Source organism: Martes martes, assembly GCF_963455335.1.
Source record: "Martes martes genome assembly, chromosome: 12".
Lineage (NCBI taxonomy): Eukaryota > Metazoa > Chordata > Mammalia > Carnivora > Mustelidae > Martes > Martes martes.
In genome coordinates, this window is record NC_137900.1 from 16,613,955 (window position 1) to 16,633,832 (window position 19,878).

A 19,878-nucleotide genomic window follows, 5' to 3' on the forward strand; every position below is an offset into this window, starting at 1 on the left:
CAGAGTGCTGTTTGCAGGGGAATAAAATATTGCAGATTACCTGGGGCTGTGTTCATTAACATCAACTGATTCTTATTCTTAGCCAACAGAAAGGAAATTATAAATTAATTAAACTTTGATTTAGGTTTTAATTTTCTTTCAGGTGTTGTGTGCAGGCCTTTCTTGAAATAAGGAGGTAAATCAAGTAGTAGAACCTTTAAAAAAATGTTTTTACTAAGTAATTTTAGGATGAGAAGGTAAAAATGGGCCATGCACATTTAATTACTAATAAGCAAAACTTCTAAGATAATTCTTTGAGAGATTTGAAACTTAGTGAAAATCAATTTCTTTCTCCTTCTGTCTCCTCATATATACACACACAAACACACATACACACACACCCCTACTTTCTTATTAAAATTGTATTCTTATTAGCTGTAACATTGATCTTAAAAATTAAGGTCAAACTCTTAAATATTTAGCTTAAGTAGGAAAGCGATCAGAAATAATTGAACCGCTTAAGGAACACCTTCAGATCTAAAAGTTAGCTGAAAACTTAGAAATAATAATAATCATGAATGAATTGTGCATACTCGAAAAATAGCAGTGGTTGAGGTCAGGCATTTCTGCATATATTTATCTTGTACTAATATGAGAAGATTAGAATTGAGGAGATTAGAAATAGAGGTGGTGATATTTTTTAATTGGGGTTACAAACTGGAAATAGGAAAGTGTGTCTGGACAGGAGGATTATGAACATCAAAGTCTGAAACAGGTAAATAAGCTCAGTGATTGTCGGGATGACTTGGGGCAAGTCTTTTGGCCACTGGGAGACCTCATTGTCTTCTGCATATAAAATGAGGATGAAATGAGCTACTTGGAGTTTGCTTTGAGAATTGGGGATAGTGCATTCTGAAGGCTCAGGATACCCTGAGCCCAGCTAACCTTCATACTAACTGATGGTATTAGAGTTAATGTAAAGATTTTGTCACCAGGAATGCCTAGTGACAGAGATGCAAGTCAGATGAATCATCGACACTTTTCATCCTGTTATTTGTCTGGAGGAAATTATTTCCACCCAATTTAGAACATTTATATTCTACATGTGCAAACCGTGGGAGTGGAATCTGGATTTTTTTCTGGCAGAGGAGGACATGGGTCTGAAATTCTCCTGGAAAGATTACATGGACCTAAGAGTTACAGAGATCATCTCTGCGGTGTTACGGTTGGCTGTCTCAGTGGTCTTTCCAAAGTCAGGTTTTTCATTGCGGAGTTCCAAAAAATGGAATACTCCTTCTAAGGAAAGAAAATGGACTGCAGTACACTCATTCTCTGTAAATCTCCATATCCTGCCTCTTGTGTTTGGTAAGAGAAGATAGAACAGGAACATGATCATAAATTTTGAGAAGAGTTACTAGATCTAGTGGATTACTCCAAGCTTTTCTTAATAAACACCCTCTAAAACTCATTTGATATTCACATTTTATTATACTATTCATCTATGGGACTTACCGCAATTCATCCTCTAAAGAGTGACCAAAAAAAAAAACCACACACAAATACCGTAATTACTGTGATATGGGAAGAGTTGCGACAGTAAACCAGTGGTGAATTGCTTGCCCACCCAGACATCTCTGCGTGTTCCTGAGCTTAAGCTACGCTCTTCGTCCGGATGCAAGAGAAAAGTTTTAAAAGAGTGATTATTTCAACATTCTTGTTCAAAAATTTGATCTACCTTGTTTTCACCAGTTGGTGACTAGTTTCCATGGCAATAGAAATGGAATAAGCATTCCTCATTTTAGATTCTCAGCTGCCCTATGCCAACTGAGAGCTGTAAATGCCATTTGGTTAACAGCAAGGATCCAGAATTCTTCCATTTTAAAGTGGCAGAGGGAGAGGAAAAGAAAATGTTTGCCAAGTCATTTTGCTTTTCGTCCTCTGAAAAGGACACAATTTTATGATCGTCTGAGATATTGACTGACAGTTATCGGACACATACAAGGTCTAGTAGTGCGTCTTCCGGCTAATCAATTTGAATGTCTTTTCCACCCTTCAAAGAGTTCCTTACCTCATTGGGATTTAACTGGCCTGCGGTTGCCTTCCTGGTTGTCCACCTGCTGTTCCAGGGATGGGCAATGAGTAGGAAAGTGGTCAAAATGTCGGAAAGAGACAGTTCAGTGTTCTCAGTGATCTATGACCCGAAGGGGAAAAAAAAAAAAAAAAATCTATTGGTAGGGGGAGTGAGTAGGGAACAATTTACAAAATCCTCACTCATGAGAGAATGTCAGTTAATTTTGCCATTAGGATTCTCCATTTCTGAGCAATCGTCGCCTAGACTACATTTTCTGAAACTTTTCCATGAGGGGAGATAGTGGAGAATATTATAACAGAGGCTTTCACATAAAATGTTTGCCTATCAATACAGTTGTTTTCTTTTGTCTTGTTTTTTTGGAGCCTGAAAAGTTGAATCAGTGTAAATGCTACAATAAAACTTTAATAACCTTAACCCATGATATTTTCTTTTCTATTTTAAGATGTTTAGATACTAGATGCAGCAGCAGTGTGACTCTAGCTCCTAAACATCACCCAGCGTGGTTCTATGAGCACACTTCTCTTGGGGCATACGAAGGAGTTTCTCTATGTCCCAAAGTCTAAATTTAATAAAGGAAACCAGACATAATGGCTTCCAGCCATGGGCTGCCCCTGCGTCTCTAAGTGTGGTCTCACACCTAGCCAAAGCAAGTAATGTGTCAACTAAGGAAATATGATCCTTATCCGAGGCTTGCGAAACTGCATGAATCCTGGGGGGGAAATTGCCCAGATGCTAGGCAGGCAGTTCAGGGCCTGACATTTTCTATTATCACATTGTGTTCATGGGGGGATATCACCGTGATAACTGTTTTGGCATAAACAGCTTGTGTGCTCCAGTGTCTTGGGGAAGAAGCATTTAGGGTACAGAAAGGAGCCTGCTTAGAATATACACTGAAGTTCAAGATTGCAAGCCAAAAGGGATATGACAGGGACTGCATAACCTCTGTGACTGCTTCTGCTTCCCAGGAGAGGGGAGCTGGTCCCTGGGTCTCTTACTTAATCCACAGCTTTCCTGCACTGGAGAAGTCATGCCGGGAGGGACTCAGTACAGAGATAAATGGGAGATGGGGGAGAAAACATTAAAAAATGAATCCACTCAAATTGAGGCCAGAGTCTTGTAATGAGCGATGAAAATGGTGTTTTATTTTAAACAATAAAACCCAAATGATGAAAATACATGTAGTTTATTACCAACAGCATCTGTAGCTATAGCTATTCTTACGTCAAACAAAAATGAATCATGTTTAAAGTTGTAGTCTTTCTGTAATATTACAAAATTCGAATTTTAGTAGAGTCGTAAACGGACTCAGTTTATCAAAATGTTTATCCGTTTTCTAAGGGCCATTTGGAATCATTTTATTGACAAATCATTCTCGTTTAAAGCCACTGTCACGTCGCCAACCTTGTCCCATTTTTACTAAATCTCGCTCTTATGGATTCTTCTTCGACTCAGCTCTCAGTGTGATTAAAGCTGCTCTGAAACTCACTGATTGCATGAAATCCCGTGTCTTTTGAAAGTTCATTAGGCAATTGATTTGCTTGATTCGCCTTGTATTGTTTGTTTGCATTTTATGTCTACGCAGAGAGAGAAAATTCTGGCACTGGGAGAGGATAGGGCTGCTTGAGTCAGCAGTCATTTCATTAGTGATGGGATCAGTCGTGAGTTATCTTTTTTACTTATTTAGTTAGGAAACCTAGTAATTATGATACCCTTTAAAAAAAAAAACAAAACTCATGGGCAGTGATCCAAAAAGCTTAAAGATGCAACTTCTGAGCCTTCTTCTCAGGAAAGGACTCAAGTCATCCTTATTTTGTTCCGCCCCACTAAGTATATGCGTGCCAGAGGACGTATGTGTGTCCTTCTGTAAACATATTGTGCCTTCACTGTTGCAGAAACACTAGGACTCGGTGTCGGGGGATTTGGGTTCATGTTCTTTGGCAGTAAGCTGGCTCTATTACCTTGGTGAAGCCACTTACCCATAAGAATTTCTATTTCCTTACCTCTGATATACGGATAAAGGTACATGTGATGTGTGCAAGATTATTGGAGAGAGCAAATGAAGTATGCGAACGTAGGCAAGTAAAACTACCTGGCAAATCATTAATAAGTCATCTTTATCACCTTTATTGATTTGATGTTTGTTTTGAGAGAGAGAGCATGTCTGTGCGTGTGAGCAGGGTCGGGGGTGGGGCAGAGTGAGAGGGGGAAAGAGAATCTTAAGCAGGCTCCTTGGAGCCTGTCTTGGGGCTCGATCTCATGACCCTGAGATCATGACCTCAGCAGAAATGAAGAGGCTGACGCTTAACTGGCTGAGCCACCCAGGCGCCCCTGATTTGATGTTTCAGTTGCTCATTGGATTACGCATTCTTTCAGATGGAAATTATTATATCAGTGGAGATGAACCAATACATTATATTTGTTGGGGTGATTAATTTACATAAAACAGAATTCAGTGTGAATATCAAATCAAAGGAAGTGGAGTTAGAAAAGGCAGAAGCATATGTTTCTTGGTTCCCCAGAAGTCGTAAGGAGCTAGGACTGTATTTACCCTTCATGCCTAGAAACCACAGGTTAGCAAACTACTGGCTGCACATCAGATCTGCCCGGTGACTCTGAGAATGTTTTTTATTTTTTCAAAGGATTAAAAAAGGGACGGGGGTGGGGGGGAGCGGATTATGTGATAGAGACTATATTTGGCCCTGTAAAGCCTGGCATATTTACTATTTGGCCCATTATAGATGTTTGCCAACCCCCGCTCACATACTCATGCAAACACGATCATCATAAAAAACCCACTCTTTGTGTCACACCCAAGTAAAATAAGTATATGCTAAAAGATTAAATTGATAATTAGGGATATGCTAAATCTACGCTTTGGGAGGGAGGCATTCCTTCACTGTCGTTTTTGTAGTACCCTAGTTTTGAGAACCTTCCAGTGTGTAAGGACATGACTCGGGTGAGCTCTGCAAGGAAAACCAGGAGCAGCTATCAGTGAATGGAAGGGCTGGCAGTGGCTTGGTGTAGCTGAGCTGAAATGAGGTCAGCGCAGTGAATATAAGGGGTGTAAGCTGCTTTTTTTTTTTTTTTTAAAGGTGTGTCCACGTTTTATTTATTTATTTACTTTTTTTTTTTTTAAAGATTTTTATTTATTTGACACACAGAGAGAGAAATCACAAGTAGGCAGGGAGGCAGGCAGAGAGAGAGGAGGAAGCAGGCTCCCCGCTGAGCAGAGAGCCCGATGCATGACTCGATCCCAGGACCCTGAGATCATGACCTGAGCCGAAGGCAGAGGATTAACCCACTGAGCCACCCGGGCACTCAAGGGGTGTAAGCTTCTTATCTCTACTGGAGGACCCATTTCTGAGTGCCAAGAACCCCGGGACCACGGGCCACCAGACTTCTCAGAACCCTGAGTGCATTGCAAGAAGGAACACCAAGAGAGCCTCTTGGATCCTCATTCTGGAGCCACAGTTTACCTGTATTTCAGACAAATAGGATTATGTAGTAGTCGCTTCTTTTAGATCGTTTGTCCCTGCAAAGGAACACTCAAGTCTTCAGAAGTGTTTTGACAGTTTGTTTATGATCTGGAAACAGTCTCGAGCTAAGTGAAGTCAAACACTTACAGAATCACCTTTTGCTATCAGTTAGTCAGGAACAGATTTTGAGCAAAATACCAAACCTTTTTAGCCTGTTTTACAGTGTATAGTTATTGAATGATATCTTTACCGAAATAGTTGAGGAAAAACAAATAGAAGCAGAATCATTAAATTGATTACCGCTAAGTGAACGGAGACTTGTGAATTATTGCCTCTTATTTAGGATTTCCAGGCCAGTGGAATTCATTGAAACTATATTATATCATGTCTATTTTTCTCACTATTGATTCCTTAGTGACTGTTTCATTCCTCAGCATGTGGTAGGTACTCAATAAATATTTGCTGAATGAATGATTCAGAAAAGTTAATTAATTATGGGCCAGTATATGAGAATAGCCTCATTATGTCTAGTTAACTAGGTCATTATAAGAATAGTCATAAAAATGGAAGTTTACCTATATATAGGAAGGTGTCAAGTTGAAATATTGTCTAGGTAGAGCACATTCTAGCATTTTGGTCTCTGATTTTTGCTACTTTAGAATTATAGGAATGAGGTGGCTTTCAGTATACATTTGGAGAAGAGAAATATGTATGGAAAGAACTAGACCACAAGAAAATCAAAATTATAATTTGATACAGGCCATTATTTCTTTCATTATCTTTATAGATCTTCCTCCAGTCTCTCAGCGTATATACTCGTATATACTTCATATTTCATGCTTTGGTGAGTTCTAATTATGAAATTTCCTTTTAATTATGATGCTGCAAAATTATAGGAAAATCAGTTCGGGTGGAAGGAGGAGAAAGTTGTTTAGATTGCATACCAAGCATTTTCGCAAACACCAACTTCAAGCCAGAACCCTTGGAGCAGAAATTCCTATAACACTTTGTCCATAAACCTTGATTAGCATGGACCTCGGTACTTGGTTAATTACTTGCATAAATCTTACGACACCCCCATCCATGGTTGTAGGTTCAATTGGTGGTCAGTTGAACTCCTAGAACTATTAGTGGTCATTAGGAGGATAAGAATATAATGTACCTGTGGGCTAACATCAGCTGTACTTCTCTAGCAAGGGTGTTGACCAGTCCCCAGACTATTTTCTGTTTCTCCTCTTTGCCCTCAGTGCCCAAATGACACCTCAGTTGTACAAGAAAGAGCCATGTGAGTGGGTAGAAAAGTCACTTTGCCCTAAAAGCCCTATGCTATTAGGAACAATGCTGTTCCTATAAATAGCCTATGGCATCGAAGGGTTCCTTTTTACCATGAGTGGTGATCCTTGGTAGCTGGTATCTCACCTTTGCCCAATATCAAGGGGAACAGAGCTAGAAAGTTAAACCAAAGTAGTTTTCCCATAGAGAAGGAAAAGAGGTTTTGTTCATCCTTTACTCAGTCTTCTCCACCAAGATCGTGAGCACCATAGCCTCAGATTATTCAAATGCGTGTATCCCTGGCTTAGAAAATGCCTGGGACATAGGCTGTGAATTCTCTGGGCTTGAGAAAGGAGGGAAGGAGCGAGGAAGGGACTAATATTCTTAACTAGAATCTTTCTTGGGAGGTACTTTGATAATTTTCAAGAAAACATTCTTGACAGTTTATTCTTTTCATAAAAAGAACATGTTACAGTTCTGTTTTCCAGAATTATAGGTAGTACTTAACCCAGGAAAGCAGACAGATGTCCAGTGAAAAAGATCAGCATCACATTGTACCCTCTGGTTCTGAGGAAGAGTTGGAAGCAGATCCACATTTATGAACTTGGAAGAGAAAAGACTTGACTCCATGCTCACTGAGAACAAACCTAAAATGAATCAGCAGGAATGACTAATTTCTGTCTATTCATAGTCAAAGGGTAAGGGAGACAGTTTTTGCAGTCTTCCATTTGTGGTAGAAAATGAGAGCAAGCTGTTCCCAAAGTTCTAACTACATAGAGTGAAAACTAGTAGATCTGAGTTTCAGACAGTAAACAGAACCCTCTCGTAGAAGTCAGAGAGCTTGGAGAGTAGGGTTGTCAGCTCTTAATAGACCCAGTGGGGGAGAAATAGCAGCACGCAATCACCGGGGAGTATAAATAAGCACAGACAATCTGAATTCTTAGAAATAATTTCATGTATGGCAGGAAAAACTAATCATTAAAATAAAAAAAAAGAACTGAAAAGCATGCTAGGTAAATCTATAGAGAACCAGTGAGCCAAGAAAAAGGGCCTCATTCCCTCATAATTAGTAGATTTCATCAACAAGGATCTCTCATACCCAATGGCTTTGATGATGGTGTTGATCTTTAAGATAAGGGTAGGAAGAGAGTTATGCTAATACGGACGTGCTCTGAGATCTTGGTCAGGACTATATACGTACACTTGTATGTGCTTGTCCTGGGCTTTAGTGGACTTCAGTCCACGCAACATTGTATTTGAGAAAGCAGCAGAAGTGAGGTAACAAACTAGATTTTTTGATAAACCAAGCTATTTTCTCTTTGATATATAGGCTACCATACTTAACAATGAATTCAGGTAGTAATGAATAAGCTATTTTCCTAGGCTGGGGCAGACAGAAGGAGGAGGGGGAAAGAAAAGTCATCAAAGGTCTAGGCTGGAAGAGGGTAAAGAAGAGGGGACGTGGCAGAGGTAAGAGAACACTTTTAAAACTGCACATTGACAAGAACAGTAAGTAAATATCTAAACTGCAAAGGAAGACATAAAAGTTTCACTATCTGCTGATGACATGATTCTCTATAGAGAAAATTCTGGAGACTCTGCCAGTAAATACTAGAACTGATAAATGAATTCAGTAAAGTCTCAGAACACAAAAGTAATATAGAGAAATCTGTTTCATTTATATGTGCTAATAACGAAGGGGATAGAAAAAGAAATTAAGAAAACAATTTATAATTGTACCAAAAATAATAAAATAGCTAAGAGTAAACTTAAATAAGGAGATAAAAGACCTGTACTCTGAAAATGATAAAAAACTAATGAAAGAAATTTGAAGATGACACAAACCAATGGAAAGATACGCCATACTTGTAGATTGGAAGAACCTGTGTTGTTAAAAGGTTCATACAGCCCAAAGCGATTTACAGATCTCAAGCAATCCCTATGAGAATACCAACGTTTTTCACAGAACTGGAGCAAATGGTTCTAGAATTTATATGGGACCACAAAAGTCCCTAAGTAGCCAAAGCACTCTTGAGAAAGAACAACAAAGCTGGAGATATCGCAGTCCCAAATTTCAAGATACACTACAAGGCTGTAGTAATCAAAAGAGCATGGTATTGGCACAAAAATAGAGATCAGTGGAACAGAATAGAGAGCCCAGAAATAATAAACCAATGCTTATATGGTCAATTAATCTACAACAAAAGAGGAAAGAATAGAAGATGGGGAGAAGACAGTGTTTTCAACAAATGGTGGTAGGAAAACTGGACCATTTTCTCACACTATAAACATGAATAAACTCAAAATGGATTAAAGACCTAAATGTGTATCCTCAAACCATAAACTTCCTAGAAGAAAACATAGTAATTTCTTTGACATTGGCCTTAGCAACATTTTTCTAGCTATGTCTCCTAAGGCAAGAGAAACCAAAGTAAAAATAAACATTGAGACCACACCAAGGCAAAAAGCTTTTGCACAGCAAAGGAAACCACCAACAAAATGACAAGGCAATTTACTGAATGGGAGAAGATATTTGCAAGTGATATATCTGATAAGGGGTTCATATCCAAAATATGTAAAGAACTTAATACCAATAAACAAATAACCTGAAAAAAATCGAGGACCTAAATAGACATTTCTCCAAAGAAGGCATACAGATGGCCAATGCACACATGAAAAGATGCTCAACGTCACCAATCATCAGGGAAATGCAAATCAAAACCACAGTGTGACATCCCCTCACACCTGTCAGAATGGCTAAAATCAAAAAGACAAGGAACAGCAAATGTTGGCGAGGGTGTAGAGAAAAAGGAACCCTTGTGCTCTGTTGGTGGGAATGCAAACAGGTGCAGCCACTGTGGAAGACATTATGGTGGTTGTTAAAAATTAACAATGAAATTACCGTATGATCCAGTGATTTCGCTGCTGGGTATTTAGCCAAAGAAAGTAAAACACGAACTCAAAAGGTTACAAACACCACTGTGTTTATTGCAGTATTATTTATAATAGCCAAGATATGGAAGCAACCTAAGGGATCCATCAATAGATGGATGGATGAAGATGTGGTACACACACACACACACACAATGGAATTCTATTCAGCCATAAAAAAGAAAGAAATCTTACTCTTTGCAACAATATGGTTGGACCTAGAGGGTATTATGCTAAGTGAAATAAATCAGAGAAAGACAAATACCATATGATTTCACTCATGTATGTACTTTAAGAAACAAAAGAACAAAGGAAAAAGAGACAATAGACTTAAATCTGGAGAACAAACATGGTTGCCAGAAGGGGAGTGGGAATGAATGAAATAAATGAAAAGGATTAAGAGTGCACTTATCGTGAGCTCAGAGAAATGTCTAGAATTGTTAAAGCATTATTTTGTACACCTGAAACTAGTATAACATTGTGTTACTTATACTTCAATTTAAAAAAATGAAATAATTTTAAAAATTTATGAAAAATCTAAAAAAATGTTAAAAAGGCAGTATACTGACCCCTAGGGTTTTATTTATTTTGTCGTCAATATTTTGTGTTCTAAAATACCCATCTTGAATTATAGCCAGTATTTCAGATAACTATAGATTCTTCAGACCTACAATCATTTTTAACTTTAAAAAGATTACAAATCTCAAGAGGTTGCAAAAATAGTACAAGACCCCCATACCCTTCATCTAGATTCCCCCACTGATGACAAGTTACGCAATGACAGTGAAATACCAAAACCAAGAAATTGGCATTAATACACTCTGCAGACCATGTTCAGATTTCACCAGTTTCTGTGTGTACTTGATGTGTGCCTGTGTGTGTATGTGTCAAACTAACAGTACTTTTAAACCTCTCAAAAAAATCTGCTTTTTAAAATCCTTTGCTGGTCACTGACCTGTGATATATCTGATGCCTTTTAGTAGTGGCCTATTACTAGTTAATATTATATATTTTTTATTCTCTTGCCCACAACATATCTGTTCCAACTTTGGAACAGTTGATGAATGCTAACTTTTATTAATTTCTTTAAATATTGTGTATCTCTTCTTGAAGACTGAGAGGAAGATTCACAATGTCTCTAGCTAAGTATAAAGGCTGTGATAGTTTAAAGTTTATGCTGAAGATTCTTCCAGTATTAGGCAATCAGAGTGTCTCTGAATATCTTGTTTTATATAGCTATTGGTTATTGTCTTAGTTGAAGCTGTGATAATGGAGTCCCATAAAGGGGGTGGCTGAAACAGTAAATACTTATTTTTCACAGTTCTGGAAGCTGGACAGTCCAAGATTCAGTTTCCAGGGAGGGCTCTCTCTCTGCTTGCAATGTGTGCACACAGGATGGAGAGAAAGAAAGGAAGTTTGTTCTCTGCTGTTTGTAATCCTATCATGAGGCCTCCACCTGTGTGACCTAAAAGCCTCCCCAAGGCCCCAGCTCCAGAGACCATCATACTGGGATTAGGGTTTCAACATATGAATGGAGGGTGGGGATGGCCACAAACATTCAGCCCTTAGGAGTTACTTTGAATGAGTTTTTCTGAATTCCTTCCTTGTATTTAAAAAAAAAAAAAAAGTAATATTATGGAAGCCTCAGGGACTGCATGTAATTGTAGTCACATCAGAAGCTAGGATTTTAATTGTCTCACAAAAACCCATCACCAAAAAGTGGAATGGATGATTTCTTTTTTACTTTTTAAAAGTTTTAATTTACCTTTTCTTTTTTTTTTTTTTCTAACATGTTTTGTGAGCTTTAGTAAAGCTTTTTGCTGAAGACAGGGCCATAATCTGTTTTCAGCTCTTTTCCATTCTTCTTAAGTTTTCATTTTTAAGATTCCTGGCATTTCCTCCTTCTCACTCAAGGTGAATAATTTATTAGGGAGATTCTATAAAATATACTGTCAAATATCCTGTCATCAATAGTAACGAAGGAATAAAGTCGCCACTATGGCATGGAATAAGTCGGGGAGCCGGCAAAGAAGTCATGAAATCTTGGCAGCTATTCAAAGGCAGGACCATGGGCCCTTGTGACTTTTGCTGGAACCATGAAAAGACCTCACATAAGGATTCAGGAGAGCTGGATCTAGTCTTTGCCCTGCCATGTTTTGTACCTTCCAGTCCCCATCTGACTGCTGGAATTTTCTCATTTGTCAAACTAGAGAAGTGATACCCATTTTGCTTCAGAGGGTTGAGGTGAGAATCCATTGATGTTCAAATACTTAGAAATGGATGGCGTGATGTAAACACAGGGTGGGAATATTACCAAGAACGATGTGAGCCGTCAGAAACATTAGTTCGAAGTGATAGTTTGGAGAACACGTCAAATACATCATTATTTCTCGCTCTCGCTTTCTAAGGGAGTCTTTGAAATGGAAAGTTTTCATTCTGATTTAAACCAAACCAAAATACGCCAAAGAGAATGGGCACACCAGATGTCAAAAGGGATTTTCTATTCAGTGAGGGGGTAGACCGAATCCATGAACAGCTGAAGATGTTTGTTTCAAGAAGGAAATGGAATAGAAAGTCTTTCAAAAAAAAAAAAAAATAGTCTTTCTCCAACTTGTTGTTGCTTGATTCAGACAAGTGTAATTCTGACTTGCAAGCAATGAGGTAGCAACGTAGGGGTAGACCTTTTCCATGTGTCCTGATGTCTCAGATTCATTGCTGAGCTGACTTGCATCTTCCCAACTACAGTAAAGCTCAAGTACGTTAGTATTTTCATCCCCACTCATTTATACAGAAGAAACAAAGTTCACAAAACAATGGGACTTTGTGACTAGTCTGGGGCTAGGAGAAAGCAAGAGAATACATGTAGGCAGTATTTTGGGGTCAACTACGAATTCATATTCTGTACTCACTTCACTTGTATGAGTTCACAATATTATGGAAATGAATGAGCAGGTACTCTCTGATCTCATTTTCCTTGTTTTCAATCACAGAGCCTGGGTAAAACTTCTAAGATCTTTAATTGCAGTGGTTTATTGTTGGGAACAGATCATGTAATGGATAAGAAGACGTGGAATGGTAGAACAAGGACTCTCATGATCTGTCAGTCAAGATGCTCTTTAAGAACCAAAACAGTTTATTCAAGTAAAAATTATGTGAAAGAGCATTTTGTGACTTACTAGAGCCCGGCAGCAATAACAATATGCTTAAGAGAATTGGAGAAGGGATGCATTTTTCACTTCCTAGTTTGTGAGCATCTCCTTTTTTTTTTTTTTTTCTAATAATGTCTAACTTACTTTGCCACTTGTCTAAATATCCATTATAATTTATTATCATTGGGTTATATTCTGGGGGTCTCAGAAAAGAATGTGTCTTAGCAGTAGCATAAACATATACAAAGAAGCTAAACAGCTAACTAATTTTCCAAGAGGTGTTAACGTAGAAGTTGGCTAGTAAATTCCTATCCAGGTGCATGTAGGTCAGAATGTAATAGAATGAGCCTATCATTTTTTGGACTAAGATCTACTGAAATGGTCCTACTTACACTGAAAATACTCTAAATGCTCATCCTCTATTGTCTCTGAAGAAAAATACATCTGAAGCAAAGACGTTTGTCTATTTTTGTGACTTTTATAATTAATGGACATCATGAATATACTTAATGCTGACCACCCTTATTCTTTAAGGAAGAAATTGAATCTTGTTCCTACTCTTGAACAGGTCTTGATGATATCCATTGTTCTATGATCTGTTTTAAATCCATCAAAACACTGAATCCTACTAAGGTACAGAAATAGGTGACTAGTACTTGGGGTAATGATCATTGTCATCTGAGCAGAGTGGGCTGTTTAAATGTAGTTGAATTAGCAATTTGGACACTCAATTATAGCATGTTACAGTCTATTAGTTAAGTGATATTTAAAATATATACATCAGTGGTAGAGTGATAACTCCCCTGTTTCCCAAAGATGGTTCATCATTGGTCATGATATAGAGCGATATACAGAAATCTTTGCAAGAAATGTTTTTATAAGGAAATAGTCACTCTTTCTCTTCACATAGGAGAATTCACCATACATTAATGATGCACATAATAACTGCAGGGTTTTATTGAATTTTAGGAATACAGAGCCAAGTTACTTCTTACGTTTTAAAAATATTATGGTAGAAAAGATATTTAATTAAATCTTCCCAACTGTAGTACATATAAAACTCCTGGGAAAATATTAAAGAATTTTTTATGTATGGTTGGGCTAATGGGCCACACAGAGTATTTCTCTGTGAAAGCTCAGGTCTGTAAAGGGTGTAGGCGATAGGTGGACACTAGGAATTTTCCAGAGTGATCAGCTAAACCCAGCCAGCCTGGAGCTGGATTTTTAAAAGCACAAGGATGGCAGTGAAGTGAGAAAACACTTGCATAAAACAGAACCCTTGATGCATCATCCAGTCCAGCCTCAAAGAATTCACAAAGATCAAAGCAAACAACATGACCACCTAAATGGACCATTCACCCACCACATGGGGAAAACATCACCATGAAAACAATCCAGCAGCAAAAAGAGCAGAAGTAGATTGAATGTTTGAGAATTATTACATATAATTCATATATATCAAGAAATGTATGTTTCAGTACATAGAATTGAACAGTTTTTTTTTTTAAAGAAACTATTCAAATTAACCAGGTGGGTTTGAAAAAGAACTTCAAAAAAAAAAGTAAATAAAACATATAACACTCAACATGAATAATGCAGTGATGGGCTAAATAGCAGGTTAGGCATGGCTGAATATAAGTGAAATACAGAACTGAGCAGATTACGGGGAGAGCAGCCTAGAGAGAGAAAGCTATGAGAAATCTGAAGGTGAAATGGAAGATTAAGATAGCTTTCAAAGGTAGCAGCTGAGACTTGATGATTTAAGCATTAAATCACAGGTCTAGGAATTCTAAGAAAGAATTTTTAAAAATTCAAACATTCAGTGTCTTGATGAACCTGCAGAGTAGAAAAGACAAACAGAAGATCTGAAAAGTGCCCAGAGAGAACTAGAACGCCGAGATGGCTGATTTCTCATCAGAAACAATAGAAGCTTGAAGACAGTGGAATGGCATTTTTGAAGGGCCATTAGTCTAGATTGCTATGCCCAGTAAAATTATTTTTCAAAAACAACAGTAAAATAAAGTCATTTTCTAAGGCCACCAAGAGACTCCCTGATGGACGCATTTATACAATATTCTTAAGAAAAAAAAAAAATCCATGATCCTAGAAAGAGTTATAACTAAAGAAACAAATAGAGCAAAGAATATCTATCTAAACAAACGTTGATTATTCAAAATAATGACACTAATGGGTTAGTTTCCAAAGTCAAAAATTCCAATGTATAACTATAATCATGGGGATTTCTTGTGCTAAAGAGTAATCACAATTAAAACATTCTAGTCTGTGGGACACCCGGGTGATTTAATTAGTTAAGCATCTGCCTTTGGCTCAGGTCATGATCCCGGGGTCCTGGGATCAAGTCTCGCATCAGACTTCTTGCTAAGTGGGGAGCCTGCTTCTCCCCCTGCCTTGTGCTCCCCCTGCTTGTGCTCTCTGTCTCTCTGACAAATATATAAAGTCTTATAAATAAATAAATAAATAAATAAAACATTCTATTCTGTATCGTTTGGGGAAAAATTGAAAAACATATTGATGTCTTTTAGACTTCGTGAAGTTAGGTATAAGCAAATAGCAAATAGCTACAGTAAGCATTAATGTAACAGTGGGATTTAGTCTCTGTAAATGGACCTATTCTTTAGTTAAAGACAAAGGTAGCCTAGCTTCAAAAAAATGTAATTATATTCTATTTATAAGAGATATAAGGGGCACCTGGGTGGCTCAGTGGGTTAAGCAACTGCCTCAGTGGGTTAAGCAACCGCCTTCAGCTCAGGTCATGATCCCAGGGTCCCGGGATTGAGTCCCACATCAGGCTCCCTGCTCAGCAGCAACCCTGCTTCTCCCTCTGACCTCTTCCCTCTCATGCTGTTTTTCCCATTCTCCCTCTCTCATTCAAATAAATAAATAAAATCTCTCTAAAAAAAAAAAAAGTACTCAAGAAATTTGGGGCACCTGGGTGGCTCAGTTGGTTAAGCGGCTGCCTTTGGCTCAGGTCATGATCCCTGGGTCCTGGGATCAAGCCCCACATTGGGCTCCCTACTCAGCAGGGAGCCTGCTTCTCCCTTTCCCTCTGCCTGCTGCTCTGCCTACTTGTGCTCTCTCTCTCTGTGTGTCAAATAAAAAAAAAAAAAAGAGAGAGAGGTATAACTGATATGAACACAGAATGTTTGATAGTAAAGGGGACAAAGAGGTATACAATTTAATTGTTAGCCTGGTTTCTTTAATTTTTTGTTTGTTTTTACTGCAGGAATCCCAGAGTTTTACTGCATTTTCATAAATAGTTTCACTAGGAAGATTTAATCATTCCATTCTAAATAAAATAAAAATTGACAGAACTGTAGAAAACAATATCAAATCCACAATACAATGAACAAACTTGTCATAATGGACTCATAAATAACAATTGGAGAATGAGAATCAGATCCTTATGATCCTATAACACTTTTCTTAGTTAACGATATAGTGAAATTTAAGAACAATGGACTCATAAAGGGAATTTGACATGTAAAGAAAAAATAACTTACACCATGAAGTAATATGTAATCAGAGACTAATGAAGAATCACAGTAAATACTTGCTGAGCTCAGGGGTAAAATTAGTAGTTCAGCTTGTAATTTACAAAAGAAATCTTTTTTTTTTTTTTTCTTTTAAAAATGGACCTTTTTTTTTTTTGATGATGAAAGTGGTATGACCAGATATCAGTAGGACAAAATAATTGAGTGCATCAGAATTCATTGCTGTGCAGAATATCCTAAAACGGCCATAAATAAGATTGCTGTGTTCCAAATAACACATATGGAAATGTATATACAATAGCTATGATGGGAAAACAATAAGAAATTTGGGGCAAAAGACATAAACGATTATTCTCAAAGCAAGAACTAGAAATAGCTAATAAATATTTGAAAAGATAACAAATGTAATCTGAGGGGATAAAAAGAGAAGCAGCAATGAGATAACATTTTTCATGTCAGATTGGCAAAGATGAAAAGATTAAAAAACTCCTACCTAGCGGTTTAGAGACATGGGTCTGTTCAGATATTTTCCCCACTCTTTGTATTGTCATTCGAGTAGGCTTATGGTCTTTTTTTTTTTTTTGGTCATGCATAAAAATATGTTTTGTAATAACATTTATCTATCTTGCAAGGGTTTTTTTTGAGCTTTGGTTTTATTACTTTAATCTTCCATTGACAACTTGACAATATTTTCTGTGCTCTTTGATCCAGTCATTCCACTTGTAGAATCTATCCCAAGTTATCAAAGTATATAAAGGCTCAAGGTGGTTTTTCATAGCCTCGTTACTCTCAGTGAAAAACTGGGTTCGATTTCCAGAAATCAAGCACTTGAGAAATAGATTACGGGCGGGGTACGATTTAAAAGATGATGGGCGGGGGGGGGGGGCGCCTGGGTGGCTCAGTGGGTTAAAGCCTCTGCTTTCGGCTCGGGTCATGATCCCAGGGTCCTGGGATCGAGCCCCGCATCGGGCTCTCTGCTCAGCAGGGAGCCTGCTTCCTCCTCTCTCTCTGCCTGCCTCTCTGCCTACTTGTGATCTCTGTCAAATAAATAAATAAAATCTTAAAAAAAAAAAAAGATGACGGGGTAATAGCTTTTAAATGACATACAGGCTAATAGTGACATAGGAAGATAAGCGTGACGTTAGTAAGTGGACTAAGCGGACCATATCTCTGTTGTATGAACTTGCGTGTGTACCTGTCCATTTGTAAGCAGTAACTCATTTACAGTTGCACAGATGGTAGTCGTAGCCCATGACGAGCGTAGTCTATGCTGTAAAATAAAAAATAATGACATAGTATTTGGGGGACCTGAGTCTTAATCACTGTTAGGCTGATTTCACGCTATCTCCTTACATCTCAGGGCTCCTTAAGCATCCTCATCTCTAATAATGAAGGCGAGGGTTGAGCCTTAGACTTCATTAGCAATGACTAATACACCTGTAGCAGTTGTCATATGCCTCATAACCCTCTTCTGCATCTGGGGCAGATAGTAGCCATCAGCCCTAGTCTCCTTTCCCTGGGCTCAGCCAGACCTCGGGATTCCTCTCAACAGAGCGTTAGGTCAACATTTCTAAACAGATTGTACTTTGCACTTGGAACTTCTTTGCTATCCTTGCATGGGTTGGTCTTAGGGTCCTTTCAACAAAAGGATTTTTCTGAGGAACAAAATCACTGTGATGAGAAATAAAAGGAAGGTTTTCCAGAAAAAGGCGTCTGATTTTCTAGTAGCCGCATTTTTTAAGTGGTGGAAATAGGTGAAATAAATACTGATGATACATTTTATTAAATAACAGATTTCATGTCATTTATATAAAACAAGTATCGTGGACTATTTCACGTTGTTTTCTCATACAAAATCATAGAAATCCAGTGTATAGTTACAGCACATCGTATTTAAATGACATTTCACCGGAGATACTTGATCTCTACTTAAATTTACAGTAAGAAGCAGATTCACATATACTGACATTCTTAAATTTCGTAATAATTGAATTGAGTGCCAGTTCCTTAATTAAAATTAAAGTTGAGATAAGGTCACACAAGCAGCATTTCGAGTGCCCAATAGCCACAGATGGCTGGTGGTTACCATATTGGACAATACAAAGTTTAGAGAATACGAAGAAACACAGTATTCAAGTTTAGCTTTCAGAGAGATTTCCTGGTTGGGAAATCAAGGTATAAGGAATATATATATATATCAGTCAGAATCCGAAACAGAATATAATTAAAAGTTGGCAGTGGGCAGGCTAAGGGCTACTTGGGTAGAAGTTCCAGAAACATCCACAGCTTGATGCAAGCTTCACGCCTTTGGAGTCCAGCTGGTGGAGATGACGTTGCGAGTTGGGAAGAATGGAGTGTCTTACTTGAGCACGTGTGTGTGTTCTCCCTGCAGGCACGGGACCCGCTGTGCTGGAGAAGTGGCAGCCGCAGCAAACAACTCTCACTGCACGGTCGGAATTGCTTTCAATGCCAAGATCGGAGGTATGGGAAACAAACGTGGGTAGATGGAGAACTCTTTCAGAGCTCAAGACAGGGCTGCGTTGGCAGAGTAGTGTTCAACTGTTGCCAAAAATGACATCTTCACTTGTGTTATTAAATAAAGTTCAGGGCTTTTGAGACGGTACCCCTCTGGGGGTGCGAGCACAGATGTTTCTTGATTTAAAACAGGCATGAAGAACATGCCCAGTCATGAATCTGGGGTCATTGACATCTGTCCCCATCTATCCAGTGGCTGCCTGGGTCAGAAAGAACTGATCACCTTTAATACCAGCCCATAGTGTCTCTATGGCGAGAGACATTCTGAAAGTAATGTCAGAACAGAAAATCCATTTTTTTTCCTTTTTCCTTATGTTTTACCAAAAGTTCCTTTTTAATGGAAATTAAAATGGGAAATGGTATCATTTCCTTTTGTAGATCCATAATAGAGCAATAGAGTTGTTGTTAATAATCCCAGATTATGTATGTACATTACATTATTAATCCCAGATTATGTATGTACATTACACGCACATGTACAAACTCAGATATACGTATGCCTACTATAAGGACCTGACCAAAGGAGTATCAACGTAGGCATTGACAGAAGCAAACTCCTTCGCATTTGTAATCATCCTCGTCAGCTGTCACCTGATACCGCAGGCACATGGTAAGAGACACGATAGATCCTAGTGGCTCGAAGGTGTCCCCTAGGGGGTTTTCCTAACCAGTGTCGCAGATGAATGACCCTCCTGGTAACTAGACTGACATCTTCATTTCCAGTACACTATTGTTGCCAAGTGGTGTATAGAGTTGGATTTAAAATAAAAATAATTGTCCTTCCTAGAGTAAATGTAAAGCTCTCATAATGTGACATATTGGGGGTGTTTAGTAACGGTGCTAAGAAAAGGTTCCTGACACTACCTCGAATATCAGTGCTCATTACATTTGACCTCTTTGTGTCCTTTATTTCACACTGAATTCTTAGAGTA

The 19,878-nt window shown here is 38.2% G+C and overlaps 1 protein-coding gene across 3 annotated transcripts in view; it reads left to right on the forward strand.

Annotated features, from left to right (window-relative positions):
• PCSK5 (proprotein convertase subtilisin/kexin type 5) overlaps window positions 1–19,878 on the forward strand; it is a gene marked incomplete at both ends in the record, with an annotated part of 451,941 nt that overhangs the window by 145,555 nt on the left and 286,508 nt on the right. For all 3 annotated transcript variants that reach the window (XM_080819756.1, XM_080819754.1, XM_080819755.1), the window contains one exon: window positions 18,804–18,892. In XM_080819756.1, coding sequence (XP_080675882.1) covers window positions 18,804–18,892 — 89 coding nt within the window. The remainder of the gene's footprint in view (window positions 1–18,803; window positions 18,893–19,878) is intronic.